Raw genomic sequence first — 27,930 nt, 5'->3', positions numbered from 1 at the left:
TCCTTCCAAATCCCAGGCAGCCCTGCAGAGCTGGGCCTAGCAAGTTGTGTGTGAAGAAGACCACCTCTAATAGATACCCCTCTCTACCTCTACCCCCCCCCCCCCTCCCCTGATAGATACCCCTCTCTACCTCTACCCCCCATCACCCAAGCAGCTCTCTGTCTTCCTCTGCTTCTGTAAATCCAGCTTCCTCCCCTTCCCCCCCGCCCCACCGCCCTCCTGGACCATGGACAGCCCTCCCACGCTGTCCGGTGAGACCCTGATCGTGCACCACATCCCCCTGGTGCACTGCCAGGTGTCGGGGGGCCGGCAGGGCGGCTGCGGGAGCTCGCTGAAGCGGAGCAACCCCTTCGGCCCGCCGGAGAACCTGGGCTTGAGTCGCACCACCTCGCTCCCCGAGAGAGACGTCCTCCAGAGGGAGGCGCTGCTCTACAGCAGCCTGATCCAGACCTCCAGCGGCGCCTGGTCCTCCCGCGCCGCCGGAGGAGGCAGAGACGGGAAGGCTGGCGGCGGGAGAGGGGGCAGCACGGCGAGCGACGACTCGTCGTTCACCTCCAGCAACTCGGAGGAGCAGCTGGTGACGCTGGCGCACACGCTGCCCAGGGCCAAGCCCAGGCGCAGGAACCCGCTGCGTCACAACCCCTTCCTGCTCAACACTGAGGATGATGAGGAAGAGGAGGAGGAGGAGGACGGTGACGGTGACAACCTCAACGGTTACCTGGAGGATTCCTCGTTTCATCTCCACGGCAACGCGGATGCTGCCCTCCATGACGGGGTGGCGCCGTTCCACTTGCACGACCTGGGCTTCACTCCTGAGCCCTTCCTCTTGCACAGCGCTCTGGGGAAGCCCTGGGGAGGGGCCAGTCGGGATTCCCTCAGGGGCGTGGCCTCGGAGCTCTCCACCCACCTGGAGGACCTGGACATCTTGGGATTGGACAGCCAGCGGCGCCACGGCAGCAGCGGCTCCAACATGTCCATGGACTGCGGGGAGCAAGACTGGGGTGACGACGACGAAGAGGACGAAGATCACCCCATGCGGTGCGGGCGGAGCAGCAAGACGGGCTCCTCCTCGTCGAGCTCCTCGGCCCAGCGCTGCTCCTGCTGCGGACTCTCGCAGAACTTCCCTCGCCACTTTCCAGAGGGCTTCGCCGAGCCCTTCTCAGAGTGCCAGCAGGTGGGGATAGTGATGTAACAATCAACTCATGATTCGATACGATTGTTTTTTTTAACAAAATGAGATTGCAGACAAATTATGACTGAAAAATATTCCATCTAGTTTTTTTCCGTATCTTCGTATATTTCATATCGACCCTTTTTATTTCTGAGGTAGGGGATAACTGCAAAACACAAACTTTGCAATGGATGCATATTTCCTTTTTCATATTCCCAAGCGTTCTGGTAAATTTTTCATTTCACCAATTTGAATCTTGAGACATTTGTATTGATGTTTAACTGCCTGGCGATGTATACATCCTTGCCAACAGGGCTACGGCAGCGACTCCTCCTGCAACAGCTCGGACGGCGTGCTGGTCAACTTCAGCGCCATCTACAACAAGATGAACAACGCCGTCCCCGAGAAGCCCCCGGCCTCGGTGCCCGCCAACCTCAACAGCTCCGCCGACCACTCCTGCACCTCTTCTGTCTCGGAGCAAGGTTATTGTACTTTCACATTTTTCATACATTTTTATTTTTATTTCATTTATATTTTTTGTTTTCAATTTCAGTTTCATTTGAATTTGTTTTTAAAGCGAGTCTGCTAGTTTAGTTTCTTACCTCCCGTCTCAGGAACAGCACCTATCCCGAGGCGGTTTGCCTCCTGAACTCTGACCCTCTTTGCATTCGCACCTTAAATCGCACCTTAAATCCTAAGGCTTGAATTGAACTTGAACTTGAATTGCACTTTATGGGCAGCTCGAAACTGCTTTTATGAACAAATGCTGCTTGTAATACTGTGCACTTTATTTATCTATTTCAGCCTCTCTCATATTTTATGTAGTTTTTTTTTTCACTTTTTTATTCTCTTCTGTGTCTGAATCTGTGATTTGTTATGTCTGTTTTTATGTCTGTTTTTTAGAGCTGCACTGAAACAAATTCCAATCAACTCTGTTGACATGGCAATAAAGTATTGAATCTTGAATCTCGTATCTTTAGTTTTAGTTGAGTTTAAAAAAAAAGAATTAACTTAGGACAGATGAACAACCATCCACAATTACAGATGTGTGTCAGTCAGTGTGTTTGTATCATAACCAAAATCCACCCAAAATACTAGGCTTATGTATGAAATAAATTGGCAGACGAAAACTATAGACATTTTCTCTATAATTTGTTGTTATTTTTGTAAACACACAATAACATTTCAGGTTTCAGTTAGTTATCGTTTTTATGTAAAGCTTTGTTTTTATTTTCATTTTAGTAAAAAAAGAAAAAAATCACACCTAGTTATTTCATTAGTTTTCATTAACAACAATCACCTTGTTTCTGACCCACCAGGAGGCCAGCGAGATTCAACCAGAGGAGCTTTCTACCTGGACCTCCACACCTCTCCCACTGAAGCTCCTCAGACGCAGCAGCAGCAGCAGCAGCCCCCCTGCCTCGGGACCACCTTCTTCCCTCTCCTCCGTGAAGCCCGTCCCTCCACCTCCTCCACCTGCTCCTGTTCCGTGGAGCACCAGGGGGCGCTGCTGCTCGACCTGGACGCCAACTGCAACTCCTACCACCCGCCACACTCGGGCTCGTCGGGCGACCTCACGTCCTGCCTGCAGAGCCAGGCGCGGCTGGTGGTGGCCACGCAGAACTACTACAAGCTGGTGACCTGTGACCTGTCGTCCCAGTCGTCCCCGAGCCCCGCGGGCTCCTCGGTCACCAGCTGCTCCGACGAGCACAGCAAGGGCAGCCCCACCCCCACCCAGCCCAGCGAGTACTACCTGTTCAGACGAGCACCTGAGCAGGGGGTGGAGGAAGAGGACGAGGACGATGGAGAGCCATCGAGGGTAAGTGGAGATCTCAACCTTTTTAAAGACCCCCTAAAGTCACAAAGGTGTTCTTCTTCTGGTTCCCTCAGTCAGTTAGATGTTTGAGCTTCACTCTGCAGAGTTTGATACTAGAGGCTGTGTCCACAATCATCTGCTGAAAGTGAAAAGTTTCTCTGTGCTCACTGAAAAGGCGGTTTTCAATGAGCATGATTCATGACATCACAATATGGATATATATTATATATACTATATGATGTATATATCATATAATATATATATAGTTGCTGACGATGAATAAGATCATCATCCCTAGTCATATAGTTGATGGAGAACAACTCCCATCCTCTGCACGACACTGTGACAGCCCTGGAGAGCTCCCTCACCACTAACAGACTAGTCCATCCAAAGTGTGTGAGGGAGCGTTTTCACAGTTCTTTCCTCCCAGCGGCTGTCAGACTTTTTAATTCTGTACATTCCTGAGTGAACAATGGTTTAAATTGCTGCTCTCATTTGGCTCAATTGGCTACTAAATGCACTTTTATCCAGCACTTTTTAATGTAATTTTGTACTTTTTGATGCAATTTTTACTTGTGTAATTGCTATATTCTGGTTTTACTGTTGTTGATCATACGTGCTATTATGTTGCTGTCTCTTTTTTAACCCTGTCCACTTGCTGCTGTAGCACTGAAATTTCCCCTTGTGGGACGAATAAAGGATTATCTTATCTTATATATATATATATATATATATATATATATATATATGGCAAACAGAGCCACAGCGGAAAGAGAATGGTTCAAAAACAACAAAATGCATAAATAGTATAGTAAAAGTAGCTGACTATGAATAACATCATCATCCCTAAAATGCCCGAAGCCCTCAAATTAAAATAACTGTGACGCCAGGAAAAGGCAGGTGTTTCTGCTATTAGTGCGTGGCGAGCTCTATTTTAGATCACAGCCACTGTCTGGGCTGGCTCATCTGATATCATCATGTCTGAGGATTAATTTAGCCATTATGTAAAGTCATGGTATATTAATATATCAGATCACATACAGTATGTGTCAGTGCTGCTGTGTCTGCTGCTGTACATTCATTATCTAATGCAGGAGGGTCCAAAGAGCCTTAAATACATCATTTGTCTCCTGACCCAATTTGATCAAATCTTCTCCCAGGGGAACCCCGTTTGAGAAGATTCTGAAGGAGTTCCCAACTGTTTATATCATAGATTGTGAGCCTAACTAATGATATAACTCATCATTTAATTGACTATTTGAGATAAGTGTGCGTGATAGAGAAGATGTAGCACATTACAGCATTGAAAAAATATGTCTACATCTATCTTTTTGTCCGTTGCCTGCTATTGTCATGTGATCGATGAGCTGCGCGGTCACTGGACAGGCAACCTGTCAATCACACCCCAACGCATCGTCTGCTTTATTACTCGAAATTAGACCATCATTTAAAAAATGAAGATCATGCTACATTGAAAAAGACTTGAAATTGGCCATAACTGGCCAACTGAGTAGCCTGGTATCCACACCCATATGAATCGCAGTTGTCACACTCTTCATATGGGTCTGGAGCTTGCTTGCGTTCTCTCTCTCTAACTGGCGGGTTTCCCTCTGTTTCTGTCCATTCAGCGAGAAGACGATGAAGAGGACGAGGAGGAGGAGGAGGAGGAGGAAGAGGAGGAGGAGGAGAAGAAAAAGAGGCAGCAGCCAGCAGGGAGCGCTGACGCTGCCACGCTGTCAGGCCAGGTGTACGTCAACATCTCCCCTCCTGTGGTTGGCCGTAGCATCGTAGGAGGCGGGGCTTCCTCCTCCTCGGGGAGTCGCCCTCGTTCTCGCAGCTACGACCGCCACCTGGACAAGTCCCCGCTGCCCGGGCTGGGCTCTCTGGAGCGCATGCTGAGCTGCCCCATGCGTCTGAGCGAGGGCGCCGCCCCGGCTCCGCCCCCTCCGCCGCGGGTCACCTCCTTCGCGGAGATCGCCAGGAGCAAAAGGAGAAACGGAGGCTCGGGGGGGTCGCCGCCACAAAAGGCTGGCACAGCGGACCCCTTCTCCTCCGCCTACTCTGGCCACTCCCACTCCTCGGAGCAGCACATCCAGAGCCACGCCCCCGGCAGCAGCAGCAGCAGCCTGTCTCCACTTCCCTTCACCAGATGTTACAGCCAAGGCAGCGCGGAGCGACACCTGCTGGGCAGGGAGAGCCGGGCCAAGGCTGAAGGTAACGCCAACGCCACCAACTGCTCAGTGGTGCTCAAACACAAACACACACACACACACACACACACACACACACACACACACACACACACACACACATTAGATGTAACTCTGTTGTTCAGTTCTATTTGTTTCACTTTAAAAAGTAAATGGTTGAGGAATATTTTTAGAGGCTATTCAGATGGAAACCACAGGGAAACCCCAGAATGTTCCTTGAGGAACCCCGTTATAATGGTTCATGCAGCCTGACATTATTTCCAAAAACTTTTAACAAATTGCCTCTTCAAGTTGCACATTATTGGGTCCCTGAAGAACCCCTAGTTTTTTAGAGTGTAGCTCCAGGCTCGATCAGCAGCACATCTTCAAGGGATTCATCACATGAACGCTCCAATGGCATAAGACAGATGACTATTTGTATGAATTTGGGTTTGTCTTCCTGTGAGCATGTGTGGCTTGTGTGTGTGCGTTAGGGCTGTCACTTTCTCCCAAAATAAAGTTCGAACGAACTTTAATTGCCCGAAATTCGTTCGAATATATTCAAAGTTTTTTGGTTAATTAAATTTGGTTAATTAAATTAAAAAAAAAAATTCAGTCCAGGCCACCGGGCATCAGCCCGACGTGTTAGCTTGGATGCTCACAGTCACAACACTGCCTCACAAACTTGGCTGCATCCAACTCGAGACAACTTTTCAGACCCTGGAGACAATCTTTCTCAGAAGAGACTAACGCGACAAATCTGGAGACTTTTTCTGACATGGGATTAACATTACCAGCAAGCAGCAGTTGGTTAATTTTGGTTCATTAAAAAAAAAATTAATTAATTAATTAACACATTCACTGCCAGCCTTTTTTTTTTTTACTGTAGGTAGGTTCTGCCAGAGGGTTTTTTTGAGGATTCTGGCTCATTTTACAAGAGCCGAGGATTATTTTCTGCTTGGACTTTGTGAACACAAACTTCACAAAAGTACTAATAGAATGTGTGCTTTCTCTGTCTAAAAGAGTTAGTTTGTAGAGTTAGTAGTTATGTAGATATTAGCCGTTGAGTACAGCATGGTTTCAGTGTCTGAGAGTGAAAGCTGAGATAATCGCAGTTTTGTGAAATTCAATCAAACAGGCAGAACAGTCACTTTAACCATTTATTTTTGGCATCAGTGAGAGATCAGACATCTAAACAATATAGTTCTGAACGCCCTCTCCTTCAAACTCCTCCCTCCGTGGGCGTGTCTGGTGGCTTTCAGCAGCTTTTGTCACAAGCGAGTGTTCTGCTGCTGCTGCTGCTGCTGCGAGTTTGAGCAGCCTCCCTCCCTGGCAGCGAGTGTGGATAGGGCTCACTTGTTTCTTGGGTTTGAGAGCTTTGATGAAGCTTTGTGCGATTCTAGGCTTTATGCTGCGTGTTTCAAAGTGTGTTTTCCACCCAGTCTATTTTTGGAATCCCCCATCGCCAGCTCCCAGCGCGATAATGCGCGAAAGTGAAAGCGTTTTCGCCAATCCATTTTACAGTAGAGAATGGTTTCCTCGCGCGTTACCCTACAGTTTTGGCTCTGCTTTTCCTAGTGTGGAGAGCACTGTCGCCACTTAGTGGGTCCGTGGAATGGGTTGTACACGTTCGCTGACTCCAATATTTTTATAGGAGACGTGGGGAGCGTTGATCCACGTCCCACCGTCAAAAAAAAAAAAAAAAAATTTAAGCCGAGATAACTCGTCATTGGCAGTGAACCGTTGGATTCTGTAAGCCGAGATAACTCGTCAATGGCAGTGAACGTGTTAATTAAAAAAAAAAAAAAAAAAAATCGAACAGTCAATTTACATATCGAACACGAACCCCTCCCCCACATTCGAAGTTGCATTCGAATTTCGAATGAAAAGTGACAGCCCTAGTGTGCGTGTGCGTGCGCGTGCATGTGTGTGTGTGTGTGTGTGTGTGTGTGTACGCGTGTGCGTGTGCGTGTTTGTGCGTGTGTGTGTGTTTGTGGGATGATGCCTAGAAGAGTGTTAGGGACAGAGTGTGGTGCAGAGTGTAGATGTAAGGAAGGTTCCTCAGCAGTATGGGGAGTGAAGGTTGGAGAAGAGTGTTAGGGACAGAATGTAGATGTAAGAACGTTCCTCAGCAGTATGGGGAGTGAAGGTTGGAGAAGAGTGTTATGGACAGAGTGTGGTGCAGAGTGTGGATGTAAGAACGTTCCTCAGCAGTATGGGGAGTGAAGGTTGGAGAAGAGTGTTATGGACAGAGTGTGGTGCACAGTGTGGATGTAAGGAAGGTTCCTCAGCAGTATGGGGAGTGAAGGTTGGAGAAGAGTGTTAGGGACAGAGTGTGGTGCAGAGGGTGGATGTAAGGAACGTTCCTCAGCAGTATGGGGAGTGAAGGTTGGAGAAGAGTGTTATGGACAGAGTGTGGTGCAGGGTGGATGTAAGGAACGTTCCTCAGCAGTATGGGGAGTGAAGGTTGGAGAAGAGTGTTAGGGACAGAGTGTGGTGCAGAGGGTGGATCTAAGGAACATTTCTCAGCAGTATGGGGAGTGAAGGTTGGAGAAGAGTGTTAGGGACAGAATGTAGATGTAAGAACGTTCCTCAGCAGTATGGGGAGTGAAGGTTGGAGAAGAGTGTTAGGGACAGAGTGTGGTGCAGAGTGTGGATGTAAGGAACTAGGGGTGGGGGAAAAAATCGATTCACCTAAGTATCGCGATTTTTAATGTCACGATTTTTTGGATCGATCTTTTATTCCAGAATCGATAATCGCAAAAAAAAAAAAAAGTTTTGGGTGCTTGCAGTCAGGCCACTCACTGAACAGCAGGCCAGGCGCCGCCTACTGGTTTACTAGTGGTTTTATTACTTTATTAGTTAGTCTGAAGTAATAATTACACTTCAGGGTTAAAGTGGGTGCATCTCATTGTAAAATTGGACTTCAAACGGCCCAAATCTGGCTTCAAACGGCCCAAATTTCACGCGCGTTGGCCCATATCGGCCTGGCCTGCTTGGTATCTAATGCCCGGCCTGAATTATGATCCCAGTCCGCCCCTGTTTTTAACTATATCGCCCAGCCCTACTCATGATATATAATATACAGTCTCTAGTGTATGATTCAACTTTTCCCATGTTCTAATCTAGTGTAAAAAAGCAAACAAACTGAAAAAATAAAAGAAAAAATAAACAAAAATCGCAATAAATCGTAATATCGAATCGCAATAATCATAGAATCGCAATACTTAAGAATCGCAATATAAATCGAATCGGCACCCAAGAATCGTGATAGTATCGAATCGGGAGATAAGTGAATCGCCACAGCCCTATAAGGAACACTCCTCAGCAGTATGGGGAGTGAAGGTTGGAGAAGAGTGTTATGGACAGAGTGTGGTGCAGGGTGGATATAAGGAACGTTCCTCAGCAGTATGGGGAGTGAAGGTTGGAGAAGAGTGTTATGGACAGAGTGTGGTGCACAGTGTGGATGTAAGGAAGGTTCCTCAGCAGTATGGGGAGTGAAGGTTGGAGAAGAGTGTTAGGGACAGAGTGTGGTGCACAGTGTAGATGTAAGGAACGTTCCTCAGCAGTATGGGGAGTGAAGGTTGGAGAAGAGTGTTAGGGACAGAATGTAGATGTAAGAACGTTCCTCAGCAGTATGGGGAGTGAAGGTTGGAGAAGAGTGTTAGGGACAGAGTGTGGTGCAGAGTGTGGATGTAAGGAAGGTTCCTCAGCAGTATGGGGAGTGAAGGTTGGAGAAGAGTGTTATGGACAGAATGTAGATGTAAGAACGTTCCTCAGCAGTATGGGGAGTGAAGGTTGGAGAAGTGGGGCAAACGTCTTCAGAATATCAAGCAGCTGAGAGGGATAATGCTGCAGAGAAACCCCCACCAGCATGTGTGTGTGCGCGTGCACATTGAAGTGTGTGTGCATCTTCACGCGTGAGTGAGTGTGTGTGTGTGTGTGTGTGTGTGTGTGTGTGTATGTGGGTGTATGCTATGTTTAAGCAATAGATCACGACAGGCCATTATGCTCATTATACCACCTACAGCATCGGGGCGAAAACACCCTTAGGTATAATGAGCATATTATCACGGCCTGAAGTGAGCTATTGCTTTTATAAAACGGTTACCAAGTATGGCAACATGAAAGGAATAAACAACTCCAATTTAAATGGCTGTTATTCAGAAATCATACTCTTGGCTTCCTGCACAGAGCCGACGCAGTTGCTGAACAACGTCAGATAGCAACACAGGCTTGGTGACAAACAAACAGCTAACGTTAGTGTGGTGTGTTCTATGTTGTTTAATTCTATGTTGTGAGTAACAGGAAGCCTTGTGGAAGATAGCCTATAGGCTGCTGGGGGCGGGTTGTTATGGTTGGTTACTTCCTAGAGCTACAGAGTTGACACATGTTGCTACGCTAAAGGAATTGATTTGATCATAGTTCACAGTTTGTCTCACGTTGCTTCTTTTCGAATATACGACAGTTAGCTAGCAAACCTTGGCTAATGCTTGTGCTAACGTTAGTTAATGCTAATGTTTCCATTGTGGTAGGGAGCTAGCGGACGTTGTTATCGTCGTTAGCTAGCTGGCGGCTACCTAGCTGTCGTATACTGATGACGTCACTAGCAGGAGACGACAGTAAACCGTACCACAAGGCACTCTGGGTATTGTGGTGCGGAGCTCCCGTTTGCGAGGCTAGGAGCCTAGTAGCTAGCTTCCATTTGTTTTCAGTTCTCTCATAACTGTGGTATATTAACGTGGTAAATGCTAAATAACTCACAGGAATAGGCTCACAACTGATGAGGAGAAGACATTTCGATGTCTACTTACATTCCCTGATAGACAAACCCTCTTCAGCCCTGCAGTGTCTGTGTCTCATCCTTCATGAAGGTGATCTGAGCTGATGAAGGTGAACCAGGAACGTTCTTTCTCTCTGTCTCTCTCTTTCTCTCTCTCTCTCTCTCTCTCTCCATCACATCATTTAATTAAACGCTGAAACAGACTCTCTGGGGCGAGTGCAACGCCATTCATTTGAAAAGACGTTCTGCCATAAACTGACCAGTCACTCCCCGCCACCGTGTGGAGCTCAGTCTCAGCTGTCTATTGTGCATGTCAAGTCAGATAAACACATACGCGCATGCACACACACACACACACACACACACACACACACACACACACACACACACACACACACACACACACACACACACACACACACACACACACACACACACACAGTGAGTGCTTGGAATTCCATTGGAATAAGACCAAGGACAGTTGAGTGTAAGCGGATTGGGAATGGAATGTCCTAGGAGTCGCCAGCTGTGCTCTCTCTATTAGAGCATTTCTCAACCTAAAGACATAGGTTCATACATTTGTATTAGAAATATGTTTTCCACAAAATTACATGTGGGTGAAACATCTCTCTAATGTACAAATCTTTTACCGTTTGTCTTCTTGCGAATGAATGAATATTCGCAGCTTGAAATCAACATCATCACTTGGTGTCAAAGTTCACCATTCTGTGTTTGTACCACCAACAGGGTCATAAGTGGGTGTGTTTGTACCACCAACAGGGTCATAAGTGGGTGTGTTTGTACCACCAACAGGGTCATAAGTGGGAAATTCATAATACTTCATTTGACCATTATGTTCCACTTTGAAACCCATCACATTCACTTAAATAAAGAGCCATGCTGCCTCACGTCAACATTACCAACCTAGGGGGGCACGGTGGTGCAGTGGTAGTGCTGTCGCCTCACAGCCAGAAGGTCCTGGGTTCGATTCCCACCTGGGACGCTGTGAGCGCTGAAGGGGCGCGTGCCCGGTTGGGGTTGTCAAAAGGGCCTTTCTGTGTGGAGTTTGCATGTTCTCCCCGTGCCCCCCTGGGGGTTTCCTTCATAATAGGAACCCCTCACCAAAACATGCAACATTACCAACCTAAATCATCTTGAATTCCACTGCTAGATTCAGGTTTGGATGTCATTAGGCTCTTTTGGAGCTGAGGGGTTCCTGGATGAATGAGCATGGGGTATGTATGTAAGTAGGTCAGCGTGGTGCAGGTATGTACTGTGTGATGTTCCTGCACTGAGACAGATTCTCCTTGTGGGTAATCCAAATCTGTTCTATTTGAGCAAAACCTCAAGGCACCACTGAGCTGACTTGACTTCAGCTTCCCCGCCCCACAGCAGCAGCGCAATGGAGAAATGCTGCAATAAGTCCAAGAACAAACAGACACTGCTGCACTGAGAGAGGAGGAGGAGGGAGGGGGGAATATGAAGGCAGATGAAGATACAGAGGGAGAGAGAGAAGGCGAACAAGATGGGGGGTAGATTCATATCCAAAGCAGGGTGGGCCTCAAAGAGGGCCGCAGGAATGAGTCCGGAAATAGCACTTCCGGTTCGTACGTGTAAAAAGGCAATGGGATTTATCTCTGGGGATCCGATACCGGTGCTAAAACGATTAAATTTAAACGATTTAAAAGGCTACCCATGACTTTGTGAAATTTAGAGTGGATTGAAATCAGTTTCTTATTTATTTAAAGAGGCTGTAAAGAGGATTTCAAATTATAATGTTATGTAGGATTATGCTATAATGTGTAAGGCAGGTGGAAGACTGAGAGAGAGACAGAGAGAGAGAGAGAGAGAGAGAGAGAGAGAGAGAGAGTGAGAGAGAGAAGGAGAGAGCATTTTTTAAGACCTGAGAAAGTAGGTTATTAGAATTAAAATGGCTGGCATGCCTTCCACATGGCTCAAATACATCCATGATGTCTACATGTAGTTCAGTCTCTTGGCACTATATCCATAAAGAGCATGTGGTGAGTTAGGATTATAATGAGACGCTGTGCAAGGTCCCAGAGCATATATTATTCATCAGCCTTCACTTCAGTCAGCTGTGTTAGGAAGAGGCAGCTCGCTGCCTAATGATGCTAACGTGAGTGTTAGGAAGAAGCAGCTCGCTGGCTAATGATGCTAACGTGAGTGTTAGGAAGAAGCAGCTCGCTGGCTAATGATGCTAACGTGAGTGTTAGGAAGAAGCAGCTCGCTGCCTAATGATGCTAACGTGAGTGTTAGGAAGAAGCAGCTCGCTGGCTAATGATGCTAACGTGAGTGTTAGGAAGAAGCAGCTCGCTGGCTAATGATGCTAACGTGAGTGTTAGGAAGAAGCAGCTCGCTGCCTAATGATGCTAACGTGAGTGTTAGGAAGAAGCAGCTCACTGGCTAATGATGCTAACGTGAGTGTTAGGAAGAAGCAGCTCGCTGCCTAATGATGCTAACGTGAGTGTTAGGAAGAAGCAGCTCGCTGGCTAATGATGCTAACGTGAGTGTTAGGAAGAAGCAGCTCGCTTGCTAATGATGCTAACGTGAGTGTTAGGAAGAAGCAGCTCGCTGGCAAATGATGCTAACGTGAGTGTTAGGAAGAAGCAGCTCTCTGGCTAATGATGCTAACGTGAGTGTTAGGAAGAAGAAGCTTGCTGGCTAATGATGCTAATGTGAGTGTTAGGAAGAAGCAGCTCGCTGGCTAATGATGCTAACGTGAGTGTTAGGAAGAAGCAGCTCACTGGCTAATGATGCTAACGTGAGTGTTAGGAAGAAGCAGCTCGCTGCCTAATGATGCTAACATGAGTGTTAGGAAGAAGCAGCTCTCTGGCTAATGATGCTAACGTGAGTATTAGGAAGAAGCAGCTCTCTGGCTAATGATGCTAACGTGAGTGTTAGGAAGAAGAAGCTTGCTGGCTAATGATGCTAATGTGAGCGTTAGGAAGAAGCAGCTCGCTGGCTAATGATGCTAACGTGAGGCGTGCTAATGGATCCATCCACGAAATAGGAGAAGAGCTGAGGAGAAGGACAGGAGGAAGGGAGGCAGATATGAGGAGGAGTGAAGGAGTAAAATGGTGATGAAGAGTAGCAGTATATCAATATTGAGACGAGATCTCGTCTTATGGCATAAGTGTTGTCTCTTCCTGGTTTTAAAAGGCTGCATTAAACAGTAAAGTGTTGATAATTTCTCAACTTACCAGTCTGTTCTAGCTGTTTCTATTATTTGTCTTTACCTATTATATCAACATTACTGCTGATTATTTATCAAACATCTCAATGTGTAAATATTTTTGTGAAAGCACCAATAGTCATCCCTACAATAATTGAAGCAAAATCAGTACTGAGGTATTAAAATATTGTGAGCTTTCATTTTTTCAATATGGCCCCACCCCTAATGAAGAAGAGAGAGATGGGGAGGGGGAGAGAGAGAGAGAGAGATGGGGAGGGGGAGAGAGAGAGAGAGAGAGAGAGAGATGGGGAGGAAGAGAGAGGCTGATGCCAGAGGAAAGTGGCCAATTAGAGGGATGAGTGAGCAGATAAGAGAGCCATGAGAGAGAGAGAGAGACAGAGAGAGAGAGAAAGAGAGAGAGACAGACAGACAGACAGAGGGAGAGAGAGACAGACGTAGAGAGTGAGAGAGGAGAGAGACCGACAGAGAGAGAGAGGGTGAGGCAGAGTTTTTACCCTCTGTCCAGTGGGAGCTCCTGGCTGGGTGTGTTGTGTTGCTGTCTCATGATATTTCCACAGCAGCTCGATGTCGCCCCGTGTGGCCAAGAGGCATCACTGCACCTGTCTCCGGTGGCAGCAGTGAGCCGGCCTGAAGGGAGACAAACAGCTTGTGCAATGTCGCCGACGTCACACTTCAAGAAACACACACACACACACACACACACACATGGAAAAACACACACAGAAAAACACACACCCTGACTGAGAGACAGAGAAGAAAAAGGCTTTTCCTCGCTGGTGTCTCTCCTGCACGGCTGATGCAGTTCTTCAGGTGTAGCCTGTGTGTGTGTGTGTGTGTGTGTGTGTGTGTGTGTGGTGTGTGTGTGTGTGTGTGTGTGTGTGGTGTGTGAGTGTGAGTGTGTGTGTGTCTGTGTGTGTTTGTGTTTGTGTGTGTGTCTGTCTGTCTGTCTGTCTGTCTGTCTGTGTGTGTGTGTGTGTGTGTGTGTGTGTGTGTGTGTGTGTGTGTGTGTGTGTGTGTCTATGTGTGTGAGTGTGTGTTTGTGTGTGTGTGTGTGTGTGTGTGTGTGTGTGTGTGTGTGTGTGTGTGGGGGGCATGGATGTCTGTGATAAGGCCTGCTGAACTTTCTGAATCATGACTGGGCAATTTGCTGCTTGTTTATGAGGCTTCATTCCAGCCTGTTCTCCACGATGCATTCGCTCCTATTCTACAAATGGCTCTATTAAACGTTGTCATAAAAGTAGGCCTCGACGATAATTCAATATTATCGTTTATCGTCTTTCAGTGGGATTATTGGGATGATATGGTGATTTTGGGATATTGAGACAAACAGTTCTGCTGTCTGAACTGATGAGAACAAGCATGGTAGGAATATTATGTGAACCTTTCAGTTTAGTTTGACATCACACCAAACATTAGGCCTAGGCGAACATTCGTTTAATTATGATGAACATTAAGATCATTTAATGTGATTTTGTCTGCCATATCGATGTCAAAAAACATTCTTACGATTATCGTGAGATTGATTTTTCAACCACATCGTCCAGGAGCACCCTGCAAGGGGGACAAGTAGGGCCATATGATTTCCGCAATACAGAAAAAATGGGTGGAATCATGGAATTTGGTTGTAAAAATTGATAAAAGGCCTAATTATTGTAGTAACCTAAATTATTCATATTGTAAAATAGGCCTCGGTAAATAATTCAGTTTTTGATTGGGGTGTTTTGAGAGGGGGGTCAGTCTTGCGTGGGACCCTTACGTCACCTCACTTTAAGAAACAGGTCGAAGAGAGGAAAAAAATCGACCCTAATCGATTAAAAAAAAACACAAAAAAAACACAGAATTAGCAAATAAATAAAATGTATTTCATATGGCCCTAGACAAGAGCAGAGGGAATTTTTTTATGCTAACAAATGCTAACCTGAACTGATGTCCTTCCTGTCTTCCTCCAGGCGGTCTGTCCAGCTCCTCAGATGGCTTCCCGGCGGTGGTCCGCTACAGTAAGGACCAGCGACCCACCAGCCTCCCCATCCAGCCCTTCACCTTCCACCACCAGTTTGCCTCCAAGCCCCCTCAGCCCAAACCTCCGATCCCCCTGCTGAGCGGCTACATCTCTGGGATGCAGGCCCGACCCGGCTCTGGCTCTGGCTCTGGCTCTGGGTCGGGGTCCGGCTCTGGCTCCGGCTCTGGAGGTCCGGGAGGAGAGGAGAGCGAAGACGCAGCTGAAGATGTGCACAGCTACCAGGGTGCACTACTGGCCACGTCGGCCCCTCCTCCCGGATCGGTCCGGCCCTCGCCTCTCGGAAGCTATTCCCCGGTCCGCCTGCAGGGGGCAACCAGTTCGGGCACCTGCTCCACCTGCACCCCCAGCCCGCAACCCTCCCACAGCCTGTCCTGCCCACTCTCGGCAGGCCTCGGCCCCCTGCGCACCCCGCCCGCTGTGTCGGCCAAACAGGGAGGAGGGTCAACGGCGTTACCCACCACCCCTCCTCCGCCGCCCCTGGGGGTGAAGAGAGGCGCGATGCCGCCCATGCTGCCACCGGTGCAGGGCCAGTGTTACCACCGGGGGGCGCTGCACAGCCTGCCGGCGCTGCACAGCGATGCACTGAGCCCCCTGGGGTGCCTCGACTCTGCAAAACAGCCAGAGGGAAGCAAGGTGCCGGGAGCCAGGACACACCATGGTAGGGCTCCGAAATAGTCCCTGTGTCTAAAATGTGATGATTTTGGGGGAAATTAACCATAACATATGTCCTCTAATAGTGGCTGGTAGTCAATTAAAAGCCTGGTGCCTGTTATTCACCCTATGTAGCCCCGCCCACTTGACCTGATTGTGTTCCGACTTCCTGTTCAAAATGCCGGCTGTTTTACCGCGTGTCACATCAGAGATCATCTCTGGTCAAAGATAGTGACTCACTGGAAGCAGGCTGTGGGGATCAGCTCTGCCAGTTTCCGATTGTGTTGACACTTCCTGTTAGTCTCTCAAGTCAGACTGTCTCTTCTACATCAGGTGAATAGGCTATAATGTAATTGTAGTTTGTACTAACGTACAAGTAGCCGGTGTGGAAGTCTCTGGAGCATGCTGTTGTCGATTATCATCGGTACTGTATTGCAGTAACAAAATAACTGCTACCTAACAAACCCCAACAGAAGCAGATCAGAAAACAAGCAGGCTTCATACTAAAATATGAGCAAATCTACTAATCAAACAGAGGGAATTAAAAATAAAGGCCTCTATAAAGCCTGCTTCCAATAAAGGCCTTGCTACCCTCTGCAGCTGAGCTAAATAAAGGCCCATGCCAGTATTAGAGCCAAATGACTGATGGTAAATCTTCACTCTGGCAGGTCAAATTCAGATAGTAAATTTTCCCTCTGGCAGGTCATATTCAGCAGGTCATATTCAGATGCAAAAGTGTCTAATGAGTTTCAGTAGCTGCTGTGTCTGGTTTCTTTCCCTGGTGTGTGATCTTTTATTGGAGAGATCATGGCACCGTTTGTTTTAGCAATGGGTGCCATATGGATACAAAACTAAGTGTGAAACTGCACTCAGGGACAGATCAAGGACATGACACACACACACACACACACACACACACACACACATGCACGCACGCGCACACACACACACACACACACACACACACACACACGCACGCGCACACACACACACACACACACACACACTCACACACACACGCAAGCGCACTCATGCAGACATGCGAGACACTAATACCCCAGGTTTATTCATATCTACTTCTTTTGCTTTCAGCTTTATTCTTGTCTTCTTCTAATCTTTTCTAATCTTTTCCTAATAATTTGGTCTGATGAAAGATATAATAAATTGGCATGAATTAACAGGAATTTAAATTAAATGTAATCCATCCATTGCAACTACTGGAAGTTAGCCTCACGGGACACATTAAGGAATGGAACAGAATGAGCACGGCTGCTGTTGATGAGAGAGTAAATTGACTTCCTGTAAGAGAAGCTAAGCTCCTGCAGCACAAACTTATATTTCTCCTTTTTCTCTTTCTCTTCTCCCTTTCTCCATGATCTCCCACCACTCTTTCCACTGTTCCTCTGCCTCTCGCCCTGCTTCCCCTGCTCCTTTCCCCATGTATCCATCCATCCATATCCACCTACTCATCTAACCCTACCACCAACCCCCGAATCATAACCCTAACCCCCCCAACAGCCCACCACCTCTCTCCCCAGGCTCTGAAATGGAGGGAATACCGTCGTAGAAACCCTCTGGGGCTGGAGAGGGGGGTGTCAGCGCCGCCGTCGGCCACCTCGTCTGGCAGCCTGGACCCCCGAAGGGGCGGGCGATCTGCCAGGCGCAACGTCTTTGACTTTCCATCGTCAGCCCCCTCTGGCCACGCCCTGGGACGGCTCAATGGTGCACATTGTTTTACTGCCAATAGTTGTTGTGGGTGGTGCAGTTCATTCCTAAATTAATATGTCCACCATTTTGGAAAAATCAATGGCCACAATGCCTTAAATGTTATTGCAATAATGAAAGTGAAGCAGATTGTGGGTTAGTATTACAATTAGAAGTTATCCTAAAAATGTATTTATTTATTTATTTATTTATTTATTTATTTATTTATTTATTTATTTATTTATTATATGTTTTTTTTTATAATGGAATCATCATACTCTTTTTTTTTTTATTCTTCGTCTTCTTTGTTTTTATTGATTGAATTTTGAGGCAAGATTTTTCTTTCTTCCTAAAATGGATTCATAGCATTTCAGAATGAAATCTTTCATATTCTTGCTTGCCCATATTTGCTATATATTACTATATGTATCTCTATTGGCTTTACAAAGCACACGTTTATTGAAATTCATCTTTGAAAAGTCTGGTTGGATATATAGTCTAAATACTAGAGGTTAGTACTTGAGCAACGATTCCACAAGATCCAAAGGAGCCATTCAGCATTTTAGTCCATAATAAGGATTCATGACTACTTTATGTCGGTGTTCCTCAAGGAACCTTCTTGGGTTCCCCTATGGTTGCAATTTAAAGGATCCCCTAAGGCTCCTTGAAATACTTTTATGCTTGTATGTACTTACGTGTATGTGTGTGTGTGTGTGTGTGTGTGTGTGTGTGTGTGTGTGTGTGTGTGTGTGTGTGTGTGTGTGTGTGTGTGTGTGTGCCAGCACTAGGCCAGTCGTCCAGGCAGCTGCAACAGAGCTACAGCGACTTCCTGCCGGACTATTTCTCCCTGAGCGAGAAGCCGCCGGAGGAGTTCTGCCTCTCCCCCGATGCCTCCTCTTCCTCCTCCTCCTCCTCTTCCTCACACTCCCACATCTCTGTGGACCTGGCACAGAAGAGAGGTGAGGCTGTGTGTGTGTGTGTGTGTGTGTGTGTGTGTGTGTGTGTGTGTGTGTGTGTGTGTGTGTGTGTGTGTGTGTGTGTGTGTTTATGGTCAAATATGGTCACTTCTGGTCAAAAACAACAACCAAGATGGCGATGATGAAAATACCAAACTTGAGGTCTCAAAACAGTAGTCCACAAACCAATCGGTAGGGATGGGTATCGTTAAGGAATTAACGATACTACTACTCTTATCGATATTGCTTATCGATCCGGTACTTTAGCGGTACTCTTATCGGTACTTTTTGTTATTTTTAATAGAGAAAAACTGATTTTTTTTTTTATTGGTTGTTGGTTCTTTTCGTTATTTTTAAGGGGAGAAAGAACAGTTGCGAAATCTTAATGGGTGCGTTTTTATTATTAATTTAAATATCCAGAATTATATAAGAATTTAAATCTCCTACCACTGCCAATACCAACATTCAGCTAGGGAAAGCATAAATAAAGCAAGACAGTGTCTGTCTGCTGCACAGACTGGGTTTTTGATTATTAACACACCCAAACAGCTGGATAATGTTTACTACTCTCGTCTTAATCATCCATGTTCACATAGTCCTACCTGATGACGAGGTGAGTCCGTCTATCATGGGTAACCACAACTGGGTCATTGTTGACAGATGATGAATCGTGCTTGTCGAAAACTGTGCATTTCTCCGTTTGTACCTATTTGATGCACTTTGTCTTTGGCTAAGTGTTTAGACAAATTGCTCGTGTTTCCACCGTTGCTAGTGAACGATTTATCACACTTATGCAACGTGAATTGTCAGCATTAACTCGAGTGAAGTACAACCAGACTTTTGATCGCTCCGTTCTTTCTTAACGTGTTGCGGTGTCTCCTCGGCTCAGCTGCCTTCCCTAATCAGTGTGTGTAGTGAGTGTGTGCATGTGTGTGTGCTGCCCGCCCCGCCCCGCCCCTCTCTCCTCTCAGGCTCGGCTCCTCGCTGCAGGCTGCTGCCTGTCTCTCGTCTGAGAGAGAAAGCAACATGGAACTCTTTTCGCGTTCGGAAATCGCAAAAAAGACATCTTTAGGCATGTCTTACGGAGTTGGTGCGATAAAATGCGCAAAACAATGTTTATGTAGCAAATAAATAGGAAATCTATTTTCTTAATTTCTCCAGTACCGCTAAGAGAACCGTTAACGTGAAAGCTTATTGATCCTCCGGTAAACTACGTAAAACAAGAGTGTTTTGTTGCTACTCATGTTTTACATAGTTTTAGAGTGTACTGCTGCTACCTATGTTCTATGTATGTTTTTATTATGTTCTACATTTTACGCTCTATGTTTTTTGTGTTTTATGTTTTATGGGGACAACGGATGGAAATTAGCCTCGTGCTAAATCCGGCAATTTTTACACTTTTACTATGTTCCAGGTTTTACTATCTGTTCTGTTTGTTTCTGTGTTCATTAATTTTGCACTGTCCCGTCCAAATAAACAAATAAATAAATAAAGTATCTCGAAATCCGGCCCCGGGGCCCGTTTGGTACCGGGTCTCGGTACCCATCCCTACCAATCGGTGACCTCACAGAGGCTATGTCCATATTTTTATACAGTCTATGGTGTATGCATGAGAGAGACAGAGATAATGGGGCGTCTGGGTAGTGTAGAGGTAAAAGCACCACCGCAGAGACGCGGGTTGCCGGTTCAATTCCCGGCAGCGGTACTTCTCACTAGGAGTGAAGACTTGACCTAAGCAAGTCAAGGAAAATGTCTATTTGAATCAGATGAAAGGTGTTTTTTTCCAAGTGCCACTCAGTGTGAAGAGGCTCCTTGACAGTGGAGAGAGTCATCCACGGCCTCTTGAGGCAGCAGGCTGTTATAATGAGCAGGGAGACCGTGCTTCAGCCGGACCATCCAGGTTCAAATCCTCATGTCAGCAGACATCCGCCCTGCTGAAGTGCCCTTAAGCAAAATCAATAGCGGAATCAATAGGATATCACAGAGAGAGAGAGAGAAAATGTACGATGAAAGAAGCTTGTATCAAGTGACACAAACAGACATGGAGCAGAGTAGTTGATCTCTTTGTCTGCTCTGTCAGGTCTGGTGAAAGCCGTGAACACAGCGGTGGACCTGATCGTGGCTCACTTTGGCACCAGCCGAGACCCTGATGTGAAGGTAGGATCATCAGAGGGCTTTCCCATGGATCTGATTGGCTCTTCAGTCCTATGTGGCCTGGTCCTCAAAATATTACATTACAAGATAACTTGCCTGATAACATAAGGTTCACATTATTTATGGAAAACAATTGGGTGAGGTTTGGCCAAGGTAATAAATGGTTAATATTACTATTTACTATATAAAGTTTGATAGAATAAAGGCTTTTTAATCATAAGAAGAGTTGCCTTGGACTTTTTTTCAAACTTTATATGGACTTTCCCCTTGTGAGTTCCAAAGAGCACCTTCTTTTTTAAGTTATTAACTTTGATCCAGAGCGTCGTAGGCTAGCCCTCTCCTATATTATCTTCTTTCATTACTATTTACTACTACAGTATTAATAGCAAAAATAATTAATAACATTAATACCAAAAACACCATCATGATTACTGCTATTGCTGCAACTACTATAACAATATACCAATACTACTACTACTACTACTAATAATAATACACTGGTGGCTCCATTAAGACTAGTTTAACAGAACCAAAGTATCACTATGTTGGAAATATATCAATGCATGCAAGCCAAACTGAACTGATACTGCTGGCTGGGTAAGGCTCACTCATCAAAATTTAGAAACCATATTTCACAACAACCCACTTAAGAATATCAGTACAGCATAATCAAAGTAAGTTATCAGTCAGTTGACAGAACCTTAAAAAAGCTTTCTGTTGGTAAATTACATTGGCGTTGTAATCAGATGGCAACAGATTATCTATTTTTCCCTCAGTTCAGTGTTCATGTTGTTACTACATAGTTTTGACTGAGTGACTTTCCTCTCATTTTGGATCTCTGATCCCCATCACCTCTCCCATCTCCCTCATCTATGTCACGTTCACGCCCCTCGTCACCACTTACCTTTCCTCCCTACCAGGCTAAGCTGGGGAACAGCTGGGTCAGTCCCAATGTGGGCCACCTCATCCTGAAGTACCTGTGCCCGGCTCTGCACGAGGTGCTGCAGGACGGCCTGAAGGCCTACGTTCTGGACCTGATCATCGGACAGCGCCGCTGCCAGCCCTGGAGCCTGGTGGAGGCCTCCACACAGCTGGGTGAGCATGGTGCTGGAGGAGAGTGGGGCTCTCACCACCTCCATGACATGACAGACAGCATGTTGGCCTAGAAACCTTCCCATACTGGAAAGGGTCACAGGTTCAACCCCCACAACAGCCATGTTTCATGCTCAAGTCTTTCTTTTTGTTAGACTAGGTTAGTGCTGAAGCAATTAGTCGATGAATTAATAGGTCAGTCGACAGAAAATGAATTGATTGTAATTTTGATCATTGATTCATCGTTTTAGCCATTTACCAAGTAAAAATAACACAGATTTGCGGGTTACAGCTTCACAAACACGTCAGATTTAATTGCTTTTCTGCGCTTCATATCAGTATAAAATGAATACTTTGGGTTTGTTTGTCTGTTCAGACTCAAGTAAGCAATTAATTAATTTATGTATCAATTAATTGAAATAATAAGCAATAGATTAATCGATAACGATAATAATCATTAGTTGCAAGTTGCAACCCTAGATTATAGGTCACATTTTTTAAATGGTGGACTGGATATCTCATTGTGGAATTAAACTGTAGCAATAAAGGAAAAAGGAGCTTCCTGGCTAGTTGCAGCAAGTTTAATCACAAAGTAGAGTACATGTGCATGAATTACTAGGGTTGACAAGGCTGTGGTGCTCATGGGTAACGTAGTCTTTTGCTATGCTTGTCTCCATCAGGCCCATCCACACGTGTTCTCCACAGCCTGTTCTCCAAGGTGAGCCAGTACTCTGAGCTCACCAGCCACAGCATGAGGCTCAACGCCTTCATCTTCGGCCTGCTCAAGTGAGTCAAGTTTCTGCACCCGGTTTTCTCTGTCACTGCCCTCCACACGCTCTGTACATGGATGTGTCTCTGTCTGTCACTGCCCTCCACACGCTCTGTCTGTACATGGATCTGTCTCTTTCTGTCACTGACTGTTAACTCATTTTGGGGGAGTCACAAGTTGATTTCTGGAAAGTGAAAGAATGTATCATACAAATATATTATTTTATCACCTTTGTGATAAAGATGTCTTGTGGCGTAATCAAGTCTAGGCCTCCTCCAATATATCAAGTCATTTGAAAAAGACTAGAAAATGAAAATAAAAAGCATTTCTTGTGTGTGTCAGTGTTCACCATCTGTTTCTGCCTGCACCTCGGCAGCACAGTGAGATGAGCATGAATCCGTGAAGCAGACGTATAGAAGCACCGTCTGTATTTCATGAATAATAAACAGATGCAGGGAACAGAGACGCTGGGAAAAGGGAGGCAGGGGAAGCCGGAAGATTCCACTCAAACTGTTTGTGTATCAGGAGAGTCCCAATTACTCATCGTTAGCTCCTACAAGTTATATTATCTGCTTTTTAATATCATCTCTTCTATTGTATCTGATAGTATACCAGCAGTCGTAATGAGCCACTGTGGGATTGTCAAGTACACACATTTATACACACATACACACACACGCACGCACGTGCGCGCACGCACACACACACACACACACGCACGCACGCACGCACACACACACACACACACACACACACACACACACACACACACACACAGCGAGAGTCTTACAGATACTGGGCTTTGATGGTCAGCTCTCTGGAGGTTCACTAGCTTAAGTTATGCCTGAATCTGAAATGAAGTCTGCTCCGAGCTGCCCACACCCGAGTTACTGTAACTGCTCCGAGCTGCCCACACCCGGGTTACTGTAACTGCTCCGAGCTAATATAATGTCAGCTGTGTATATAGACTCAGTTGTGTGTTGACGCTTAAAGTTCTACACAAAATGACAAGTTCTGCTGCAGGAGACTCCATATCAAGTGTGTGCTCTTGTCCTGCTGCTTTTTTCACGTGTGCTTTTCCTTCCTTTTTCAGCCTGAGATCGTTGGAATTCTGGTTCAATCACCTCTACACACATGAAGGTAAAACAATCACCTCTACACACATGAAGGTAAAACAATCACCTCTACACACATGAAGGTAAAACTGTAGTTCTTTGTGCTACTGTATGTGCTGGACACTTGATTCAGTGCCTTGCGTTCTGCCTTACACTTCTATGGGTGCCTGCATCTTTAGCATGCGTGGCCCACAGTGAGAATCAAACCCGTAACCCTGGAAGTATCAGTGCCATGCTGTAAGCCCTGAGCTTCAAACAACCAGCAGTTCTTTGATGTTCCTCTTCACCCAAACATCAAGGCTCTCCCTCCTTCTTCTGCGCTAATCTTCTTCTGATCTTCTTTCCTTCTTTGTTTCTTCTTCTCTTCAGATATCATAGCAGCCCATTACAACCCGTGGGGTTTCCTCCCCCTGTCGCAGGGGGCGTGTCAGCCGCTCTTTGAGGAGCTCCTCCTCTTGCTGCAGCCGCTGTCGCTCCTCCCCTTCGACCTGGACCTGCTGTTTGAGCCGCACCTCCTCCAGAAGGGCCAGGAGCATCTCCGCCGCAAGGAGCAGCTGTGCTCCGCGGGGGGCCAGGGGGGCGGCGACCAGTCGACGCGCTCCACTTTCCAGCTCATGAGGGGGTGGAGCACCACCGGCAGCGAGTCGTCGAAGGAGGGGGCGGACTCGAGGAAGGAGAGGGCGGGGCTGAGACGAGAGGGCACCTGGCCGAGGATGGAAGGGGTGGGGTCGAGAAGAGAGGGGGCGGGAGCAGAGTTTGGCTTGAGGAAAGAGGGGGCGGGGCATGAGAGTATGACGGGCGGGCTTGCCAGCGGACAGACGACGGACGTAGGGTTTTCCAATCTGTGGAAGGAGAGGGGGATGAGCGGGCAGAGAGTGAAAGGTGTCGGGCGAGAGAGCATGGAGGAGGACAGGAGGAAGGAGAGCGAGAGGGACTCGTCGGAGGAGGGGCGCCAGCGGCAGGAGCGGCAGGCCGGCTGGTGGTACCAGCTGATGCAGTCCTCCCAGGTCTACATCGACCAATCCGCAGAGGGCTCCAAATTCGTCAAGTGCGAGAAGAGGAAGAAGTCGTCTGAGAGACGACCGGGGCAGCCGCCGCCCGCCAGGGAGGGCGTGGTGGAAGGGGCGGAGTCGAGCCAGGAAGGGGAGGTGCATAGAAGCAGGAAGAGCAGCGGTAGCTGCGGCGGGGAGTCATCGGCAGGGTCCCGGGGAAGGCCGTCGTGGATGGGCAGCCCACCAGAGTCGGTGCTCAGCCAGGAGAAAGAGGCGAGAGCTGTGGAGCCGGCAGGGGCCGCGGCGCCACCTGCAGCCCAGGAGGAGAGCCCCTCACAGGGGCAGAGCATGCGCTGGGGCAGGCTCTTTGGATCCAGCCTGGGCTCTCCTTCCAGGGGAGAGGGAGCTGAACGGGGGGCGAAAACTCAAAAGAGCAGGTGAGTGTAAAGTTGGACATGGCTTCAACAGTGTTACATCATAAAGCTCTATGTGATGACTTTTTAGCAGTGAAACATTCTCTTTCAAATCATTGCTATTAGCGTTGGAGTTTGCCTTTCCAAGCTTCAATGAAACCATCAACATAACATGAGAGTCTCAACAGCTTATTTCATTTTCAACATCCGGCTATTGGTAACATCCGTCGGGTGCTATGTTAGTAGCCGCCAACGCTAATGCTAACTACCATGGCTGTGTTATACTGTAATTGTAGCTATTTATTAGCCCATTAGCTTTTGTGTGTAGCATTCTCCAGCGTCAGACACAGTGCTTTATCCCGAGCATCGGACAGTATTGTCAGTGTGATCATTAGAACACTTGTTTGTTGTCTCACTTCATGAAAAATGCAATGGTGGTTAAAAAAAATCCTGTGCCGTTTGTGAATTTGCCCAGAGTAGCTGCTGATGTACCAAATATCACATAGAGCTTTAACAACATTCACTATAGCATCAATACAATGATTTTCATGCTTCCACTTTTGCCCTGTTTGAATCTCTCAGACCACCATCAGGCTGGCTTGGTCTGGACAGGTCTGTTCTGGAGCTTGTCGCTCAGACCATAGGAGCAGGGACAGGGAAGAAGGCAGAGGCGTCACCCCAACACACTCGGACTCAAACTACACCTCTGACACCGGCAGCACAAACTGACGCCAAACAGCAGTCACCATGGTAAGCAAATATGTCCTGTTCAGTGTAGGAATTTAGCCAGCGGCAAGGGCAAAAATACCCCAAGATTCTGATAATTTTATTTTGATTCCATTCATTTAATTTCCATTTCCATCACACACTCAGCACCTGCAAGATGACGAAGAACACACTCACACAAACAGTGCTGTTGTTCACACTACGCGTTAGCAAATTACTATTTTCCAAAGTGCCCCCAATTTTGTAAATGCCCCCATTCTTTTCGACGGTGGGGGCAAAGGTTGCCCCCAAAATATTTTTTTTAATTTCCTACACTGGTCCTGTGGATCCTGCTGTTATGTCAGGAAAACCAGTACCGCTTTATAATCAACAGAGACATGGGCATGGTAGTTTTAATGACCAGATACTATAGCCTATATTAGTGATGGGCCAATAGGCCTATGCTTATTTCACAATGTTATTCAAAACGTGATATGGATTCACGATTCGATACAACCAATCTGTAATAAATACAAGTTCAGTGACAAGAAAGTATGACGGAAATATGTACTTTTGAGTCACAAAACTTTCTAGCTTGAAACTAAATCATTTAAAAATGTAATTTCAAATTTTGGATGAAGAGCTTGTGAAATTGTAATGGGCAAGACGTCTCATTTGTGACTATAAGAGAATAAAATGTTGATATCATGAATCATTTTCTGCCCATGATATGTATTCTCACATGTTTGTATTGCGATATATATTCTTTCGATATATCGTCCCATCCCTACCATATAGTAAAAATGTGTAAGTAAAAATAACTGTTAGAACCAGCCAGTGGTGGGCCGCGAAGGTATTGCAAGTGGGCTGCCAAATCATTCGCAAAACATTACAATCTTTGTTCAAAGTAATTATTGTAATTATGTATGACAACGCATTTCTCCATCGTTAAATTATACTGTTATTTAATTTGTAATCAATTATTCGTTAGCCTATTGCACACAGCCCCTCACTTTTAATTTCTGATTTCTGTGTGGTGCTGCTGGACAGCTCCACACAAGATTTTCACGAGTCAGAAAAGCTTTGGATCCGCTGTGTGAGACAATAGATCATTATATTTATGGCGCTCCATCTCTTTTTCTCACTCGTGTACCTTTGACATTCATATTTCCTCTGGTTTTTTCAGCGAGGTGCGAGCGTTGTGCCACCACATAGCCACGGAGCCCGGCCAGCTGAGCTTCCACAAGGGCGACGTGCTGCGGGTCCTGAGCAAGGCCGACCCCGACTGGCTGCTGTGCTCCCTGGGATCCAGCAGGGGGCTGGTCCCCATCCTCTACGTTAGCCTCCTCAACAGCATGGAGGACAGCCGAGAGGCCACTGGGCCAGGGCAGCGCTGAGCCACAGCTGTCCTAAGAGGAAGGAACTCGTGACAAAAGTTGAACAAACAGACGGACAGACAGACAAACAGCATTGGACATAGAGGGGATCCCTGCCACATACCAACTGCACACAAAACTCCATTCTTGCCTGAAGCGTACAGAGATTTTGGCTGGTCAGAGTGTGATAGCTATACACTGGGGATAATTCCACACAAAAAATAACATAAATGAAAAATAATGAAGATGTACAGACACATGTAAGGGAAGCATGCAGGGACAAAACACAAAAACTCCACATCTACTCCAAGGGTACATTCAGTCAAGTCTGCATGCATCATCAACATCCAAAGACCAAAAGACCAAACAAACACTATCTAACACACAGTGTGTCGTTCCTTTGTCTGTGTGAAACTGTGCTCCAAGCATACGTGTGTGAATGTCCCAACTATCTTCAGCTTCTGACAGAACAAGTTACGGTGAGATGACTCTAGCCACGGTCATCTCCACCACACCATGCCTATAGGTGCACATTGCCGTACTCTCTCTGTACCTTCACCTACAGTTAGCTCTGCCACGCCTTGAACACAATGCTTATTTATTGCCACCAGTCCACGGACGACTAAGTTCAATGTCCACTCGCTGAGGCTACTTACCGGCTGATTGCTATCTTTTCATTCATGTAGAAGCCTGTAAAAAAACATGTGTTTAGTAAGGTTTTAGATGGCTGGTTTGGTAAAAAAAAAAAAAGTTCTGTAAAAAGGATTAAAAAAAAATAAGCACCTTGTTCACTTGATGACGGTTGATGCT

General features: G+C 46.5%; 1 protein-coding gene across 1 annotated transcript; it reads left to right on the top strand.

The window, feature by feature from the left end:
• Positions 1 to 226: 226 nt before the first annotated feature.
• On the top strand, positions 227 to 27,265 carry rusc2 (RUN and SH3 domain containing 2; the record flags this gene model as incomplete). The annotated part of the gene is made up of 14 exons (XM_083644546.1): positions 227 to 1,174; positions 1,485 to 1,653; positions 2,491 to 2,990; positions 4,616 to 5,201; positions 15,123 to 15,851; positions 17,363 to 17,566; positions 18,331 to 18,507; positions 20,585 to 20,661; positions 21,579 to 21,753; positions 22,431 to 22,536; positions 23,613 to 23,659; positions 24,004 to 25,063; positions 25,622 to 25,789; positions 26,931 to 27,265. The coding sequence occupies 14 exons, from the start codon at positions 227 to 229 to the stop codon at positions 27,139 to 27,141; spliced, it is 5,157 nt and encodes a 1,718-aa protein (XP_083500672.1). The 3' UTR covers positions 27,142 to 27,265.
• Between the last annotated feature and the right edge of the window lie 665 nt (positions 27,266 to 27,930).

Source organism: Poromitra crassiceps (assembly GCF_964638095.1).
Source record: "Poromitra crassiceps genome assembly, chromosome: 10".
NCBI classification, from domain to species: domain Eukaryota; kingdom Metazoa; phylum Chordata; class Actinopteri; order Beryciformes; family Melamphaidae; genus Poromitra; species Poromitra crassiceps.
The sequence above is the reverse complement of the archived record's forward strand: the minus strand, read 5'-3'. Positions and strand labels throughout refer to the sequence as shown.